We start from the raw sequence: 15989 nt of genomic DNA on the forward strand, positions 1-15989 counted from the left end.
GGCTATCAATGGATTGAATTGAATTGGATGGCAATAATGGGCGGTTGTGCGCTGTGAAATATCGACAAAATACAGGCACAGGTACCGGTACGACGACCAGGAACCGCCCTGCAAGTACAGGTACTTTGCCGCCTGTAGCCACCGCTAGCCTCCTTCTCGAAGACCTCTAGCGACTCGCTACCCCGTATTTTTCATTAAATCGCCGGCCCGTGGAAATGTCTCTCATTATATCCAGAGATGAAGACGGCACGGCATTCTACCCGAAGCCGCCTCTTGACATTGATCTCCTTACTCCTGGTCTTTTCATGATATCGACGCTTTGGCCACAATCTGACGCTATATGCTGAGACAAGACAAATACAAAAACAAGAGATTACAAAAGGGAAAATAACAGCAAAAAAGGCCTCAATTCTATCTATTCCCGTATATTCTGTAACCCTGTATCTGCACCCCGCCTCCCCCTCTCCAATTTGCGCATCCAACCAACCAGTGGAATTGGACCCTTCAACATCCCTAGCGACGAGTCACGATGGCGTCTTCTCCAGACATCCCCGGCCTCAAGTATGCCAGTCACCAATACGGACAGCACCAGCTCCAGCAAGTCGGTGTCTGGCAGTTTGAAGAGCCAGAAACGGCACCTTCAACGCCAGCCTATTGGATAATGTACGTTTGCGCTGACGTTACTCCCGCTGTGGAACAGACTCGGAGCCTAACTCTATCCGTGACAGCTTTGTCCATGGAGGCGGGTGGCGAGACCCCAGAAACAACATCAATGACTTTGTGCCGTCCATCAAGCATATGCTGGCGCTGGCTGATCTGCCGAAATCTGCGGTTCGCGGCTTTGCCAGCCTCGACTACCGCCTGTCTCCGCATCCTCGATTTCCCCAGGATCCAGCTTCGACGCCGGAGAATGAGTTTCGTCAGGCCCAGCATCCGCATCATGTCCAAGATGTCTTGTCCGCGCTGAGGCTCCTGAATGCCGAATATGGCATTGGCAACGACTACGTGCTCATCGGCCACTCAGCCGGCGGCACCTTGGTTCACCAGGTCATTATGAACAGCGGCATATCCGATAGCTGGGGTCCAGTCGCGCCCTTTCCAGCAGCACTCATCAGCATAGCTAGCATCCACGACTTGAGAGGTATTGTAGACAGGCACGATACTTTTTACGAGACATTCGTGATCGATGCCTTTGGTCCAGACAGGCTAGCTTGGGACGCAGCATCTCCCGCAAAGTTTCCCGGCAGCTTCAAAACCCTGTGCCCCGAGTTCCCTCGTGTATTCATCTTGGCAGCGTCTACAGAGGATACTGCCATCGACATGCCCGAGCTTGATATCATGGAGGCAAAGCTCATCAAGGACGGCATCACGCCGCTTGTCCTCAGGAACCTCCACCTTGAACATGACAACATCTGGGAAGACGGCTCGCAGGTTGCGACTCTGGCAGCCCGAGCCGTAGCAGAGCTGCAGCAACGCTGAGCATCATCCAACACCCAGCGAATAAACACTAGTACATATTGATTAAAGTCGTCATTATTACTACTACCTGAAAACATGCTTCCTTGGTGAACCATGTTCCGATATCGGCATATATACATTTTCGTCACTCGTCATTGTGAATATCCTCCCTCTTTTTTAACATCTTTCCCCGCCATTCTACCCGATCCCCCCCTCCCCTTTTCGCCCCGTTTCCGATCGAACCAATTCTACCGGCAGCTGACTTACTAGCCGCCCGCCTAAACCTTGACTTTGAATCTCCATCCGGTCACAGATATGCGACATGCTACAAAGATGACCGCTGCTGCAGCCATGACAGTTCCTCCCCATATCTGTGCCCAGAAAAAGTCGCCATTGTTGTGGTCAATGATGGCACCTGCGGTTGGAGCTCCAGCCACCGTCGCCAGCGAACACAGCGTTTCTACCATGCCAAATCGAATGCCCATCTTCTGCGGGTCTTTGGTTAAGCTTGTCAGGGACGCGACAAACGTGCCCTGGTTGGCCCCGATAGATAAGCCGTAGACAACGCTAAAGACATACATGCCCGTCCGGGTTGTGACTCCGATCCAGGAGTACAGCATTATGCTTACCACAAAGGTGGCCGTGACGAAGAGATTGATGGGGCCGGTGTATCTGTCTGCGAGGAATCCTACAATCGGCCGCGCGGGAATGCCCATGGCATTCGTGATAATGAGGAGATTGATGGAGTCAACGTTGGAGAAGCCAATGACGTTACGGGCGTAACTGTTAATCTAGGAAAGGGGTTAACGACGACATTTTTTTGGAGTTGTAGTTTTCTTTGTTATTTTGATGATTTTTTGCAAGCAAGTCACGATTTCCACTTCACGGAAGCGACGAAAGAAAACCAAGAAGACAAAAAGGAACACACGCATCATGATACTGCGCTTACGTACATAGAAGAAGACAAAGTAGAGAGCATAAAAGTATACAAACGCAGCCATGGAGAACAAGAGGTACGGCAGCTCCGAGAAGGCGCCAATCTCAAACAGAGGGCCCGACTTGCGCGGCGGCAATCTTGGCTTGAGCAGGATGTTTGCAGTCACGGCCATGGCCAGCGCCAGAAAACCCGCGCAGCGCACCGCCCAGGGGAAGCCAATCTTGGGCGTCAGATACTGGATCGTCGTGGGGAACGTCACGCTACCGACCGAGGTGCCGACCGCCGAGACGGCCAGCGCAAAGGCCCTGTTCTTGTCGAAGTAGGAGCTCAGCACGGAGATGGCGGGCATAAAGGCCACGCCCAGGCCGAAGCCGATGCACACGCCCTGGGCGAGGAAGATTTGCCAGTACGTCGTCGCCAGGCTGGTCATGAAGGTGCCGAAGACGGCCATGAAGGTGCCTACCGCGACCGTCTCGCGCGTGTAGCCCGCGTCGGCGAGGCGGCCGGACACGGCGCAGATGACATAGGTGAAGAAGATTTGCACGGAGCCAATCCACGAGACTTGGGACGCTGGGAGGCCGAGTGTCTCGACGTAGTACAGCTGGTAGACGCCAAAGGACGCCGCGTAGCCCCAGGTCATGGCGTTGATGAGGTGTGTTGCGAGGACCTGGAGCCACGCTTGGAGACCGCCGTCTGGGGGAGGTCCGTAATCTTTTTCTTCTTCGGCCAGCTCGACGTCATGAGCAGTGTTTATGACAATTGGTGATGAGTTGTCATTGTTGGAGTTGGAAGTGGTGTTGCCGAGGACACTGGTCTCCTGGACGGCAACAGGTCCATGGGAGGAGGCATCTTTCTCATCATCTCGTAGCGTCATGATCAATATTAACGAAAGGAGAAGAAGAGATAAATATAGAGAGGGGGTTATCGTATTAGTGGACAGTTAATATAAAACAAAAAGTAGTAATAATAAAAATCAATCTTTCCTATAGCACATCGAACAACAAGAACAAAGCTGTAGAAGCTCCAAAGCCATGCCACTCTTTTTCTCAAGCGAAAAGCTCCCACCGAACAAGAACAAACCCTCTTTCATCTTTAGCTCTGCCTCGTACGGGGAAGACACTTATATACTCCCCGCCGAAACGCCTTGCATCGGTTCTCTCTTATCAGCTTCTATTACTTTTCCATCAAGTAAAAGTTCAATTGCAAGGACATCCCCCTAAACGCCGTTCCGTTCTTCGGGGATGACGCCCCCGATATCGCCCCCCTGGTGCAGGGCGCTGTGATATTATCAATAGACTCATCAGCGGCGCAGTAGAAAAAAAAGGGAACCAGCAGACCAAGCCCAGTTTAAAAAAACAAAGAAGAAAAAAAGTACGAAGTTACATAGTGGTATTATCTGCCGAGTGAGCGAAGCATGATGGTGCACGCGCGCGCCCTAAAGCAAAATGTACATGTAAGTAGAGGGAGGGGGGGCCCAGAGTGGATCGCGTTAGAAGCCGAATCGGCAGCTAGAACCGGAGCATCTTTCACCGAGCCCGGCTGCACGGAATCAGCTGGGCCATTGTGTTTTTTCATGTAAGGGGTTGGTGATTTTGTGGGCTTGGCCAGGCCAATTGGCTCTGTTTCTTTTCAATTTTTTTCATCCTTTCTTCTGTAATTCAAAGGAGCATGTGATGTGTCTCATTAAGGGACGTCGGAAGGGCATATCTCTTGGGGGCGAGATTTGTCTTTCATCTTGACAATTGACATACGGCCGATAGACAACCGATAAGCTGTCATAACTCTTCTCAACACACAATCCTTCAAGTTGCCAAAAGCAGTAATAACGTGCCGACGGAGCTCAATATTCCCGCGTAAACAAACACCCGAAACAAAACCCACAAAAAAGAAACCACATGCCCATAAGAAATCCTGCTTTCCCCAAGCATTTACATCGTACTAATACAGGGTAACTTGGGCCTTGGGGAACCTTTTTCTCGTTCTCTTATCCAGCCCCAGCCCCAGCCCCTCCCCCCCGCTCCGATGTCCGGCTTCCCCGGGCCCACATCAGGCCGAACCAGAAATCGGCGACTTGGGAATAATTTTTTGCTCGTCTTTTTGTTTTTGTTTCCGTTGCGGTTATCGCCTGCCTCAGGCCCCCAATTTTCTCACCGCTTCCCGTAAGGTAATGTGTACGTAAAAAATTGTGGAAAAAAAAAAAAGGAATATTCCAGCCCACTTGACGAAGCTCGGGAGAAGAAATACTAGAAGAGAAAAAATAAAAGCGGGAAGCTATTCTATTTGATTTCCAATTCCTTTTCTCTGCTTCTCATTCGCTCAATCAAGTTGCGCGCCCTCTCTTTTTAGCATTGTTTTCTCGCTGCAGAACATTATCCGTCAGTGGCGGTGCGCTTCCCGGTGCCTGGAGAGAAAAGTAGAGCGCTACCGCTCGCTGGCGGAGTTTCACGTCCGAACTAGACCTCGACGGTTGGCGAAATGAATGCAACTCATTAATACACTATCTAGCTGCCCTCTCACCTTTTGTTTTTCCACCAGTCCAAAATCGACTTACTCATGCGACACAAAACTCATGCATTCTGTATATTTCTTTTCAGCTTCATTTTCTTTTTGCATCTTCTCATTTCTCCAGAATTCTGCCGAAGCAGCCCCTCCAATCCGCGGGGTAACTCAATGACGTAAACAGCCCCCCAGATGGAAAATCGCACACACAAAATCCTTCCCCTTATCGTTGTCTTTCCTCTGTCCTCGTGCAAAGTCACATGACCCCGCATCCACCCGGACCAATCGGCTATTGAACCCCTGGATCCCAAAAGGATCCCCTTGCGCCGGCTTCTGCCGGCCCGTAACGGCGCTAGCCTGTATGGGGTATGGTCGGGAGAGCCAAGTTTGACGACACTTGCACCTCTGCCGCGAGATGTTTTTCAAAAGAGTGCTGGCGGAGATGCTCCTCTGGCGGCATTCAGCTTGGAATGGATACCGTCATCGTGTCGGGTGAGCGATTGGCGCTGCGCGGCTGCAGGGCGGATTCGAAGCGCCTGGTGCGTCCCATCCTTGCGACGTTGCGCTCAAGCTAACATCGGGCGAAACGCCCTAGCGGCTCGGGATCGCCTGAAACGGGCCAAAACTTGTCCTTTGCTCATTACCCATCACTCATCGCAAAAACAGTCAAGGCGCATCTGCTAATGTAAAACGACTTCTTTTTTATAAAAACATGTTCCCGTATATTCGAAGCGCAATTGCGCTCCCTTTCTCTGTGCTATGCCATTTGTTCCTCCCAGGCAAGCCCCTCCCTCCTTCCAGAAAACAGGAACGAGCTGTACCAGAATCTCAAAGGAAAGAACTGTCAAAGATAGAAAAAACCCGCAAACTACCGACCACGAATCGCTGAAAATTCGGCGCAACAGATAGGAAACTTTGAAAACGGAGGAAGATGAAAAAGATAACAGAAAAACAGCAGAGGAAAAAAAAGAGCACCTCCTTCCCTGCCACCCGTCCCCTGTCAAGAAACTAGACAGTTGTAATCACACCAAAGACGAGCGCTCCAACCGGCGTTGTTTTTTTTGTGCCACCATACCCGACCAATCCTTCTTTACTTTAGACATAGGATGCGAAAGGAAATAATAGAGGAAAATAGAAAAAAGAAGAAAAAAAACAGGAAGAAAGGAGATAAGAAAATATCGGACACGCTCCTCCCCACCTCTCGTCCTAACCTTCGTTGGCAAGACATTTTTTCCAAAGCTCGCCACGGCCACCTTTTTTGGTGATAACCCCTCGTTCCTGATCAATGGTTTCCCTCCATTGATGTGATTTGCGCACAAGTTGCAGAGATGGTGCAGTTGTGTGCGTATGCCCTACTGTCATTTGTTGATGTAGCTGGCTTCGCTGTGCAGCTTGGTGATGACGCAATTGAAAACGCATATGCGAAAGGAAGAGAGCAGAAACAGAAACGATGATGAAAAAGAGGAGAAAATGAAGAAATAAGCCGAAAACAGATAAATGACACCTGATACACATCCCAAACGCCATTGAAGGAGTGTAATGGCCTTGCATTGGCCGTCATGATTACATCTTCATAATAGCATCAAGTGAGAAAATGAAGATTGCGCCAGAAAGAAATAAAAAACAAGCTCAACAGGCTATAGCCGCCGACCACCCTGTTGCTCTTTTGTATCTCAAGCGTCCAATTCAGAGACTGTAGGACCGTCATGAGAAAATAAACATTGTAGGGACTGTAGTACCCCGAGCGACCCTGAGCTGAGAATCAGGGAGAGGAAAAGAAAAAAAAAACCTCCTTTTCTTTCTTGCTTCCTAACCGACACACATCGTACAGAGCCTGGCGCGCGGGAAAACAAAAAAGCACACGAGCAAATTTGTTCTCTACCGCTTACGCTTCTTGGCCTTGTCGGCAGTCATGGTGTTGGCAGCGATGGGTGCCGCGGGCAACAGAGCCGGATGCGATGCGATGATGATCTCTTCCTTCTTCAGCGGCACTCCCATGTGGCGACCATAGCGACCCTTTCGGCCGTTGCCCTCGTCTTCGCTGATGCACTGATCTGCTGAGAGGCCGGCATCGCGGCAGCGCCCGCAAGGTCGTTGTCGATCGCAGCCCTTCTTGCTCTTCCTGCACCGCTGGCAGCGTGGCTTGGTAGAGAGATCAGGCTGATCATCTTCTCCGGCTTGCGGGACATGTCCAATGGACACCACTGATTGCTTCCTGGAGTGTGTGGTGGAGGCCGCGGGGGAGATTGGGCCATTGGGCACAATGGGCGGCTTCTTTGTCTTGCTGCCATTGGAAGCGCGGGGCGCCTTGATCTTGGAAGAGACAGGCTTGGGCACGGCGATGGGAGCAGGCTTGCTCTTTACCGACCTACTCTGAGCCGGCTTGACGTCTAGACCATCCTCATAGTCGGCATCATCACCGCTGGCCTCGGCGCCGTCAATGGGCGGCATGAAGTGTGATTCGGTGGTCTGGTAAATCTGCTTGGACACACCAGACAGATCCAACTTTTGGCGACGAGATGGCGGGAGCTCGGCGTCGCTGTCACTGTCGCTGTCGCTAGTTGCGCCAGTAGACGATACGCCGTCGGCTCGACCGCTAAAAGCGTCCTCCAAGGTTGATGCAGACGTACGGCCATGGGAAATGTTAGACATCTCACCGAGCCGCATGAGCTGAATGGCGACATCCTTGTCTTCCTCCGACATGCAGCTTCCGACGGTGGGGTCGGGAGTTGGGAGGATGCCCATGCCATGGGTCATGCTATGACTGCCGTACGAGATGCTGCCCCGACCGCGACGGTCGCTGGAGACAGGGGTCGAGTACATGCTCAACCCATGCCCGCTACCATAGCTCTGCGGAGAGTGTAGCGGTCGTGGGTTTATAAAAGGGTTTTGGCCAGTCTGGACGTAAGACAGAGATGGCCTGTGATGTTCGATACGTCTGGCCGGAGAGACGGATGGGTTCGAAGTAGCGGCCGGCATCTGAGGCGGTGCGAATAGAGGCAGTTCCTAGAAGAGAGAAAAAAAAAAGGGTTAGCAAAATCGCGAACAAACGTTTGTAGTGATGATGCGCGACGCTTACAGAGCTCTCAAACTTGGCCCTCTTCCGTCGGCCACCTTCGACAATGTTTTCAACACTAATGTCGGTGGTTCCGAGCTGCTCCTTTGCTCGGGCGGAAGCGGTGCTCGGGGCGCCATCACCGCTGCTGTAACCATTCATGCTCTCGGCGTAGGCATCGGTGTGGTTATGGAGGCTGCGGCTCTTGATAGAGCGAGAGCGACCCTTTTTGCCATTGGTGCTGGAGGAGTCGCTTCTGCGTCCCCGCGGCGAAGGACTTCGCCTGCGTGGTGATGTCGAATAAGACCGGGCCATCTCGGGCCCGTAGCGCTGAGAGAGGGCGTAGCCGTCGCCCCCGTAATAAGAATCAGCGCCCATATGAAGGCCGCGGTAGTGATGTGATTCTAGGGCGCCGACGGGAGCCTCTTCGATGACTCGAACGTAGACAATCATGTTGTTGCGGAAATTTTCATATCGCGCAATCAGGGTGTTGCCAAGCTCGTCCTCGAAGCTGACGCCTTTTGATCCGGGAGGACCCGAGTACAAGCCGTAAAAGTTCTTGACGGTTGTAACAATCGAGTCCGTGGTATCATGAGGATAAATCTGGACTCGCATGGGCAAGCGCGCACGGTATTGAGGCGATTCAAGGAATAGCAGCTCAAATGCGACGTTCTTGGGGCTCGGCGCCTGACGAGGCGAGACACTGCCACCGTTTGAGGACGCCGCCGACATGCCGCCAGAAGTGTTTATGGGGGATAACGAATTCATGTTTTTATGTTTCGTCCTTCTTTTTGATGGACTTGTGTAATGTCGAATCGGATGGAAGAGGAGGGGATGGCGATCAAAGCCCCGTGGAGAGAGTTGGGCTGGGGACGTGGGTGCGGATTTTGCCTTGGTCGGACAGAGCCAGCAGCTTCAGGCAAGAGAATCGCTTAGTAGGAGGACGGGCAATTTCATCACCGGCCGATAGCCAGGACTCGATATGGGCTCTTCCGCCTCTAGATGACGATGAATGATGAGGCAATGTCAAAAGTTCATCACCATCCAGGCTATGCGGTAAGCGCCTGCTTCTTGGTCAGCTCCTGGCTGGCGCGGCGGCGGATTCGGCGGCGACGAGGACTGGCGAGAGCGGCGGCGCTCTGGAGGAGATCTGGGAGACGATCAAGCGAAGTTAGCCATGGACGCCTGCGATGGACTCGGAACAAGGCTGCCAACAAGAGTTGATGAAGACCGCGAAGCCCTCAGTCGGGACGGATTGGAGGAGAAAAAGCTGCTGTGAACGAAGGCGCCGGGCAAAGCCAGGACGGGGGGTGGGATGAGGTGCGAATCCAAGGGACGGGGGCGTATTGTGAGGCCAAATTCAGGGCAAATGCATGATCGCGCACGACGAGAGAGTCGATGGAACTCACCAGATGTATCAGGAGTGGTTTGCAAAAGCTGTTGCTGGAGGCCAAGTTGGTAGAATGTGTGCATGGGGAAAAGAGGAGCTGGCTAGGCGAGGTCGAACGATTTTGTTGCTGCCGGCTTGGGCTCACTAACACGGCGCTGCTGTCGCAGTCTTCTGGAAGCGCCCTGTAGCGCCTGTAGCGCGGCGGTTCAGGGCCTGTGGTCGCTAGAGAACGTGCTGGCGGCGAGGCCTGGATGGCGCTGTGGGAACCCTGGAGGCAAAAGTTCAGCAGGCTGTAGGACTGGATCAGCGTCTCGACGCCCCAAGGGCCATTGCCCCCAGTCGCATTCGCCGGGCTTTTTGTTCTCTTCTTTTTGCGCCCGGTGGCATTTGGAACCCTTTCTCTCTCAAACATGTACTTTAATTTGATTATTTAGCATTGGTCTAGCTGCTACTAAACGGCGCTTCTCTAAGCAAGGGGGAAAAGGCTGCTGTTCAGGCTGCAGTGGCCATCCCATGCCGTGCTGTACGGCGCAAACAAACTGGAACTGGGCCGACGAATAATGGGGAGCCGGCTTCCACCTTGCGCCTCGATCTACTGTCTCTCGCGTCGCGCACATTTACGAAGGCTTGAGATTAACGCCCTTGGCTATATATACGGTAGAGAGAGCTAAAGAAATTAAGCATTGCTAGTTGATAGTGTGATGAAGCCCTCGCCGTGGGGTGACTCAACACCGCTTACATTGGATGTAGGTAGATACAGTACTTGTACTGAGCCGCTCCAGCATTGGCTTTGGCTTTGGCTTTGGCTTTGACAGCAGCAGTTGCGATTGAATTGGCAAATAGATTCGCAACCAAGGGAGGCAATATACTCGACATGTCTATAGAGCTGGATTGATCCAATCCATGTTCCATTACTTTCGTACTGGTCAGAAAAGCCAAGCCGGAGTCTCTCGACAGGAGACCAAGCTCCATCAATGCCCGTCTGCGGCCACAAAACGCCAGCCAATCCAACGGACCTATAAGATGACGGCATCTCCAAAACCCTCATCCTTCGTCAGGCACCACAGCAGATGGTTAGGGCAGCGTACATATCGGTGGTCACTTTTTCTTCCCCTTCTTTTCCTCGTCTCGTCGTCTTCTGCTGCTGCGGCTGCTGCTACTGCACAGTACGCACACGTGTGGGCGCAAGCTACTGTGCTCGTCCATGTATTCGCACACGGACATGGTTAGACACTGGGCTTCTGCCATGCCGTGAGAGGGTCGGATTCAAAGGGGAACGGTGCTGAGGCGAATGGCAACGCAGCCGGAAAGGGCATAGGGTGCAGAGACCGCTCGTTTGGCCCGTTTGACCCGTCACCAACTCATCAAGTCCCTAGTCTGGTGACCCCGTCGGCCATTTTCGCGTAGTAGCATCATCTATTATTATGGAGTTGTTCGTTGTCAAACTCAGCCAGACGGGCCCACACGGACAGCGAAGGCGACGCCACCAGCCCCTCATGGCCTGCGATCCCAAGATGTGAGCCGGCAACTGACATGCAGAGTGTGTCGAGCTACATGTAGTCTGTTGCCTTAGCACGACCAGAGATACATGGCTCGTACAGTAGCAGCGTAGGAATCCTGCGTGTCCAATCCCATCCCATCGTGTAGACGGCGTGTGTGTGTGTGCCGTGCTCTTGTCTCTGCTCTGTTTCTGTGTCTCAATCTCCGTTCTGCGAAGCGCTAATACCTACGATGCCTTCTTCTTGCTTGGAATAAGTGCTGTCTGTATGTACGAAGCATGTAACTACCAAACGTACAGGTATTCGTGTCGTATCACTGCCTGGCAGTGGCCGATATGTGACATGATGGCATAGCATGGGAGCACATCCCAGAAGTCGAAGCTGCAGGACGCTGGGCGTGCGTGTGCGTGCGTGTGCGGACGTGCGTCCATGCGGTCTGGTGCTGATTGATTGATTGATTGATTGCGATTGATTGATTGATCCGCCACCCTCTCCGCACCACTCGCTGGCAGACAAACATCCAGACTTGTCCTGCTTGTACAGCGAATGGCCAGGGCCCCAGCCAGAACCAGGCTCCGCGAAGCGCATTCCGACGACCCCCATGGGCTGGGACTGGCACACCCAGTATGTACAGGATTTTGACGAGCGCTTGTTGGAAAGGCTCTCGACCTCGGGCGAAGCTAAAGGAGAGAGGGAGAACGAAACGAACGAGCTGGACTGGACCGTCACCGCGGCATGGGTGAGCGAGTCCTGCTAGTCTCCAAGCATACAAGGCCGATATCCAGCGGCTGGGTGCTAAATTTACCAACTCCAGCTGCTCCGTGGCCCTCCCTCTTTGTGCTTGTGCTTCTTCCAATATTAATTCCCGAGCGCTGCTGATGGCCAATGGGCGCCGCATCAGATGCCGGCCCAGAGGCGCCCGTTTCTCCTCCTGCAGGGATCCTGAACAGCAACAGTGTGGGCTAAGCAGGAGAGGTGGGGAGGCCAGACTGAGGCGGTAGCGGCAAGGGCTGGGCAAAGGGTCCAAGTTGAGGCCAGTTGACTCGAGCATCAATGGCTATCGATTCATATACTCGTAGCGTCTGTCCCAAGCATGACTGCCTGCTGGCTGCATTGAATCTTGTGCTAGATGCTTAGTGTGCTGCCGGGGCTCGGCACCGCTTCGATCCTCACAGGACGATCCAGAACAGCTTCAACTCTGCAACACTCGGGGTAATCAAGCAGCCACCCAGCAAATGCTTGCCTGTCTGCTTTGCTCCTGCTTCTCCGTACAAGCATAGAGTACATGGACAATCAATTGTGCTGTCTCTGGGCCTTGCGGTGCTTCCTTGGCCTCAACCTTTTGTCCACTCGAGATGATGCTGAACTGAGCAGAGCAGAGAGAGTGGTGTGCCTGACAGCCCCTCTCCTGTCGTCGCAAGATCGGCCCAAACTCTCTCAAATGGGGAGAGGAGGGGAAAACCCCCCAAGCACCAGGCCAATGTTTGCTTCATGGCCCGTCAATCGTCAGCCTCTGGTTGGAGCAACGGCTACGCTGAGAAAGGCGCAAATCGCGACCAGCGTTATGCGTGGCTTGGCTAATACCCAAGCTACGAATTGACTTTGTCCCCTTTTTTTACACCCAACTTGTTTTCTTCTCTCATGCTCTCCCCCCAATTTCCCCTCTTCGGCCTTTGCTGTTTCGAGACCCTCTTTGGAGATTTCACTAAGGAAATAGCAGAGCAGAGGAAAAAGAAAGGTGAAAAATGAACAGGAAAAAAAGCTCGACGATTACTCCGTCCAGGCACGGGCAATCCAATCATCTGCAGTGGCACAAGCTCAGTTTCCCGCTAAGTCGCAGACCATGTCGTTCCTATGGGTCCCCCGGTTTCAGTGTCCAGTCGGAGGCGATTTTGTATACTTCTCAGGCGTGCGAGGCGTCTTCTCCCAAGGCTACTGTACTCGTATATTCGTTGGGTTGGCATTACATTGAGGTCGGGCAGCACGCAGGCGTCCGTGCTGGTCGTCTTTTGCAGCCAGCGTGCGCCCAGTTTTGCCATGACAAGCCTCCCTCTAATCCTTATTCATTCTTGTTTCTTGGTGCTAATACAGTAGGGTTCGCCTCATCGCAGTAGGATAGCAGCGGTAGTCGCATGCCTGTCTTAAGAGAGGTGGATGGGAGTTGAACGTACATGTATGTACCCTGAGAGATGTTTCTCACAAAGTCAACACCAACACCAACACATAGACTACATGTACTGTACAGTAGAATTGACGCCAGCTCAGTTTAAGTCTAGGGTGAGCGTCGCATCTATGCTGCACAGTACGTACAAGGACGAACAGCCGTCTCTCATCAGTCACCGCTTTGTTCCCCCCCGCGCAAGCCTGGATGCATGCGCTGAGAGGCTTGTGGATACACGGTTGGGTGGACAAGATGCGTGCCGAATCAGCGCCAGAACGGTGGCTCCCAAGCATCAACGGGACAGGAGCATTTTTGCTGGGCCCCGTTCTCCTCTCCTGTGTGTGTGCCTTGCGGCAGTGGCCAAAGTTTATGATCGCCTGCATTTGTGCCCCAGGCCGGATAATGCATGCAGAGCAGCGTCCCAATGAGAGCCCGCCCTGCGATACAACAGCTCCGGTGTTGTGGGCTCGAGTGTGCGTTGTTATTCCTTTGGCAATGCGAGTGATGATGGGACGGCTGTTTTCTGCTTTCCCAACGAATTGCGGACCTCGTCGCTGCCATGCACTCACTCACTCTTCGCAGCCTGCTTTTACGAGCCCCCCTTCATCAGATCTCCTGATTCTACGCGGACGTACACACTGGTACGGGTACGGGCACGGGACACGGAGCACACATGCGGCGTCGTACCAGGCTTGCTTCCCGTGTTGCCGCAGTATGCGCCATCGAGGCTGGATGGATGTATGTAGGTACAATACTCCGTCGCAGCAGAGGTATTGCTGCTTGTCAAACTGCGTGGCAGAGCCGTCCCGGTATCTACAAGTACGCCATCGTTGAACTCAGTACCATTGTGGCGCCGGCCGACACTAGCATAACTTGAAACATAAGAAGCAAACCATGTTGCGGCCGGATCGGCACGCACAAAGCACCTGTGTTCGCTGCCCAGGGCTGGCCTCTTGAAGCGCTGGCTTCTTGCCCAAGCCCTGCTCGTTGGTGTTGATAAATGGCTAGTTGACTAAGTCGATATAAAACGCAAAGTGGTGATATTGTGCGTAGTAGACATGTAAAACGTTGTGCATGTGCAAAGTACGCAGCTCAGGGCAACGAATTCCTCTTCACGGTGGCGATATTAAATGGGGTAAGATATGATATCATATCGTCAAAACTCGCACGGGACATGCCCCAAATCGCTCATTTGAGCCGCAATGGGGGTTTAAATTTGCGCAGTGGTAGTTGGAAGCACACGTCACCTTAAAGAAGGTCTTGTCACGGCCTTTATCTGGGAGATGCTCGTCAGTGTTTGAGACGGGTTCATGATGGGAAGACACGGTGTTGTTCGGCTGAAGCTGAAATGAGCAGCCAGGCGATCCATCCAGGGAGGCTTGCGACAGGCGGCTCAGCTCAACAACCAGCGACTCGGCACCAAAGGGCAGCAGCACGCGAGCTCATACGGTTATCACGGTAAGTTAGCTCAATGCCCAGGAATCTGGAATAGAACAATCGTGGCTGAGGCGGGCATTGCGACGTAAGGTTGGGTCGACTAGTGCAACCTTGCTCAGAGAGGCTGGATGAGGGGGTTTTGATGAATGGCATTCAAGCGTCGTCGCGACACCTGGTTCCGTCGATTCCAATGCCTTCCCAGAGCGATTGCTGTATCAAAAGGCCATTACCACCGCCGCACTCTGTCGCAATTCATAGCGCCCGGCTTTTATATCATCGATATCCAAGCGCAGATTGCTCGCATGGGGTTTGCGACGACAAATAACGAAGCGGCCTGGCCGGAAGGACTATCGCCTATTAGTAGCTCAGTAGCTTACACTTTAACTGCCGAGCTTACAACACGGGGCGTCGCAAAAACCAGATCGAAGCGCCAGCCGCATTGCTGCAAGACATGTCTCAATCGCGCCTCGAACGGAAGCGCGAGCGCCCTTCTCGTTCCTCGTCAGTCCTCGAACCGTCTTCCCTTGCCTGAGGCATGTTCATGTTTCAATCCGTCCAGAGTGGGGGGAGTCGAAAGAGCACTTTAAGTGGCAGCGTCTCGTCACGTGAACACGTGTTATACTGGCGCAATTTCCGATGAGAGCCCTAACGCGTCTGAGGCGCTCAAATGCGCCGGTCGTAATTTCGCCGCTGCGGCGTGATTCCGGTAAAGAAAAGTCAAATCCATTATCGCTGCGATATCCAGCAGACGCTGACACGACTTAGAGGCCATCGCCGCCCGCGTGTGCTGCTGCATCTTCGCAAAAGTGAAACTCTGAGTATTTTCGTCATCTCAAGTGAGACGCGACGAGATCGTCCGGGCGCCGCAACCGGACTAGCGGCCCGGCGGTACGTCTCTCTGTGCTACACGCAACCCCCCGGAATATCGTCATCTCCGGGACGACAGGCAAATGACGCGACATGTTCGCATGATGGCCCGTGCGCGCATGCCGACCCCCAACGCCGCGGTAGCTCAGCGAAGCTCCAGCCTAGCTACAGTACTCGTATGGCCTTCTTGCGCTAAAGCGTCTGCAGCGCTTGGGGATAAACAAATAAACATTGGAAAATACAACCACAGAGTCTGGCACTTCTCACCACCAGGGACCAATGAATTAAATCCCCCGGAATTCCAGGCTCCTCCCCAGCCTCCAACCACTAACAACGCACGTCTTGCAAACGGCGCATCGTTCAGGTTTTTTGTTCCTGCTGCCTGCATACGAGTACTCGTACCAAGTTGCAAGCGAGAGCTGGCGCATATTCCCTGTCGTTGTCGCTATCGCCAATTTCCACCTTGCACCTTCTCAGCGGCTGAGGGGAATTTGACAGACCAGGGCCCAGAAGTACGAGAGCAGCATCTTTTCCTTTCCAACTGGGGCGGTTTCCCTTCTTCCCCAAATCCACATCGTCTTTTTTTTTTGTCTCCATTTGTACGAAATACTCATCAGGCTCTCGCCCCTTTCCCGCTTTCTTCTTTCCCCCGTGTATGGTCGACAAGCCAAGGCTGTGTACTGGGT

At 53.0% G+C, this 15989-nt stretch overlaps 7 protein-coding genes across 7 annotated transcripts; 2 read left to right on the plus strand and 5 right to left on the minus strand.

The window, feature by feature from the left end:
• Positions 1–174: 174 nt before the first annotated feature.
• V8C40DRAFT_44424 (Alpha/Beta hydrolase protein) lies at positions 175–1608 on the plus strand. Its single transcript, XM_083222983.1, has 2 exons — positions 175–663; positions 729–1608. The coding sequence occupies exons 1-2, from the start codon at positions 530–532 to the stop codon at positions 1477–1479; spliced, it is 885 nt and encodes a 294-aa protein (XP_083071612.1). The 5' UTR covers positions 175–529; the 3' UTR covers positions 1480–1608.
• A 128-nt stretch (positions 1609–1736) lies between these two features.
• On the minus strand, positions 1737–3482 carry V8C40DRAFT_280427 (major facilitator superfamily domain-containing protein; the record flags this gene model as incomplete). Its single annotated transcript, XM_083221397.1, has 2 exons — positions 2412–3482; positions 1737–2249 (listed from the first exon to the last, which is right to left on the minus strand). Exons 1-2 carry the CDS (start codon positions 3267–3269, stop codon positions 1737–1739), a joined length of 1371 nt encoding a protein of 456 aa, XP_083071613.1. The 5' UTR covers positions 3270–3482.
• Positions 3483–6608: 3126 nt separating this feature from the next.
• V8C40DRAFT_44443 (Zn(II)2Cys6 transcription factor domain-containing protein) lies at positions 6609–8913 on the minus strand. The gene is made up of 2 exons (XM_083222984.1): positions 7974–8913; positions 6609–7900 (listed from the first exon to the last, which is right to left on the minus strand). The coding sequence occupies exons 1-2, from the start codon at positions 8715–8717 to the stop codon at positions 6773–6775; spliced, it is 1872 nt and encodes a 623-aa protein (XP_083071614.1). The 5' UTR covers positions 8718–8913; the 3' UTR covers positions 6609–6772.
• Positions 8914–8998: 85 nt separating this feature from the next.
• V8C40DRAFT_267363 (uncharacterized protein) lies at positions 8999–9422 on the minus strand (the record flags this gene model as incomplete). Its single annotated transcript, XM_083219847.1, has 2 exons — positions 8999–9099; positions 9359–9422. The coding sequence occupies 2 exons, from the start codon at positions 9420–9422 to the stop codon at positions 8999–9001; spliced, it is 165 nt and encodes a 54-aa protein (XP_083071615.1).
• Positions 9423–9721: 299 nt separating this feature from the next.
• Positions 9722–10066, minus strand: V8C40DRAFT_249179 (uncharacterized protein). Its single transcript, XM_083216694.1, has one exon. It carries the CDS (start codon positions 9954–9956, stop codon positions 9744–9746), a length of 213 nt encoding a protein of 70 aa, XP_083071616.1. The 5' UTR covers positions 9957–10066; the 3' UTR covers positions 9722–9743.
• A 703-nt stretch (positions 10067–10769) lies between these two features.
• On the minus strand, positions 10770–12236 carry V8C40DRAFT_44515 (uncharacterized protein). The gene has a single exon (XM_083222985.1). The coding sequence runs from the start codon at positions 11887–11889 to the stop codon at positions 11152–11154; it is 738 nt and encodes a 245-aa protein (XP_083071617.1). The 5' UTR covers positions 11890–12236; the 3' UTR covers positions 10770–11151.
• Positions 12237–13121: 885 nt separating this feature from the next.
• V8C40DRAFT_249185 (uncharacterized protein) lies at positions 13122–14018 on the plus strand. The gene has a single exon (XM_083216695.1). It carries the CDS (start codon positions 13207–13209, stop codon positions 13831–13833), a length of 627 nt encoding a protein of 208 aa, XP_083071618.1. The 5' UTR covers positions 13122–13206; the 3' UTR covers positions 13834–14018.
• Positions 14019–15989: the final 1971 nt, after the last annotated feature.

Source organism: Trichoderma camerunense (assembly GCF_050948025.1).
Source record: "Trichoderma camerunense strain CBS 138272 chromosome Unknown V8C40scaffold_12, whole genome shotgun sequence".
Taxonomy (NCBI): Eukaryota; Fungi; Ascomycota; class Sordariomycetes; order Hypocreales; family Hypocreaceae; genus Trichoderma; species Trichoderma camerunense.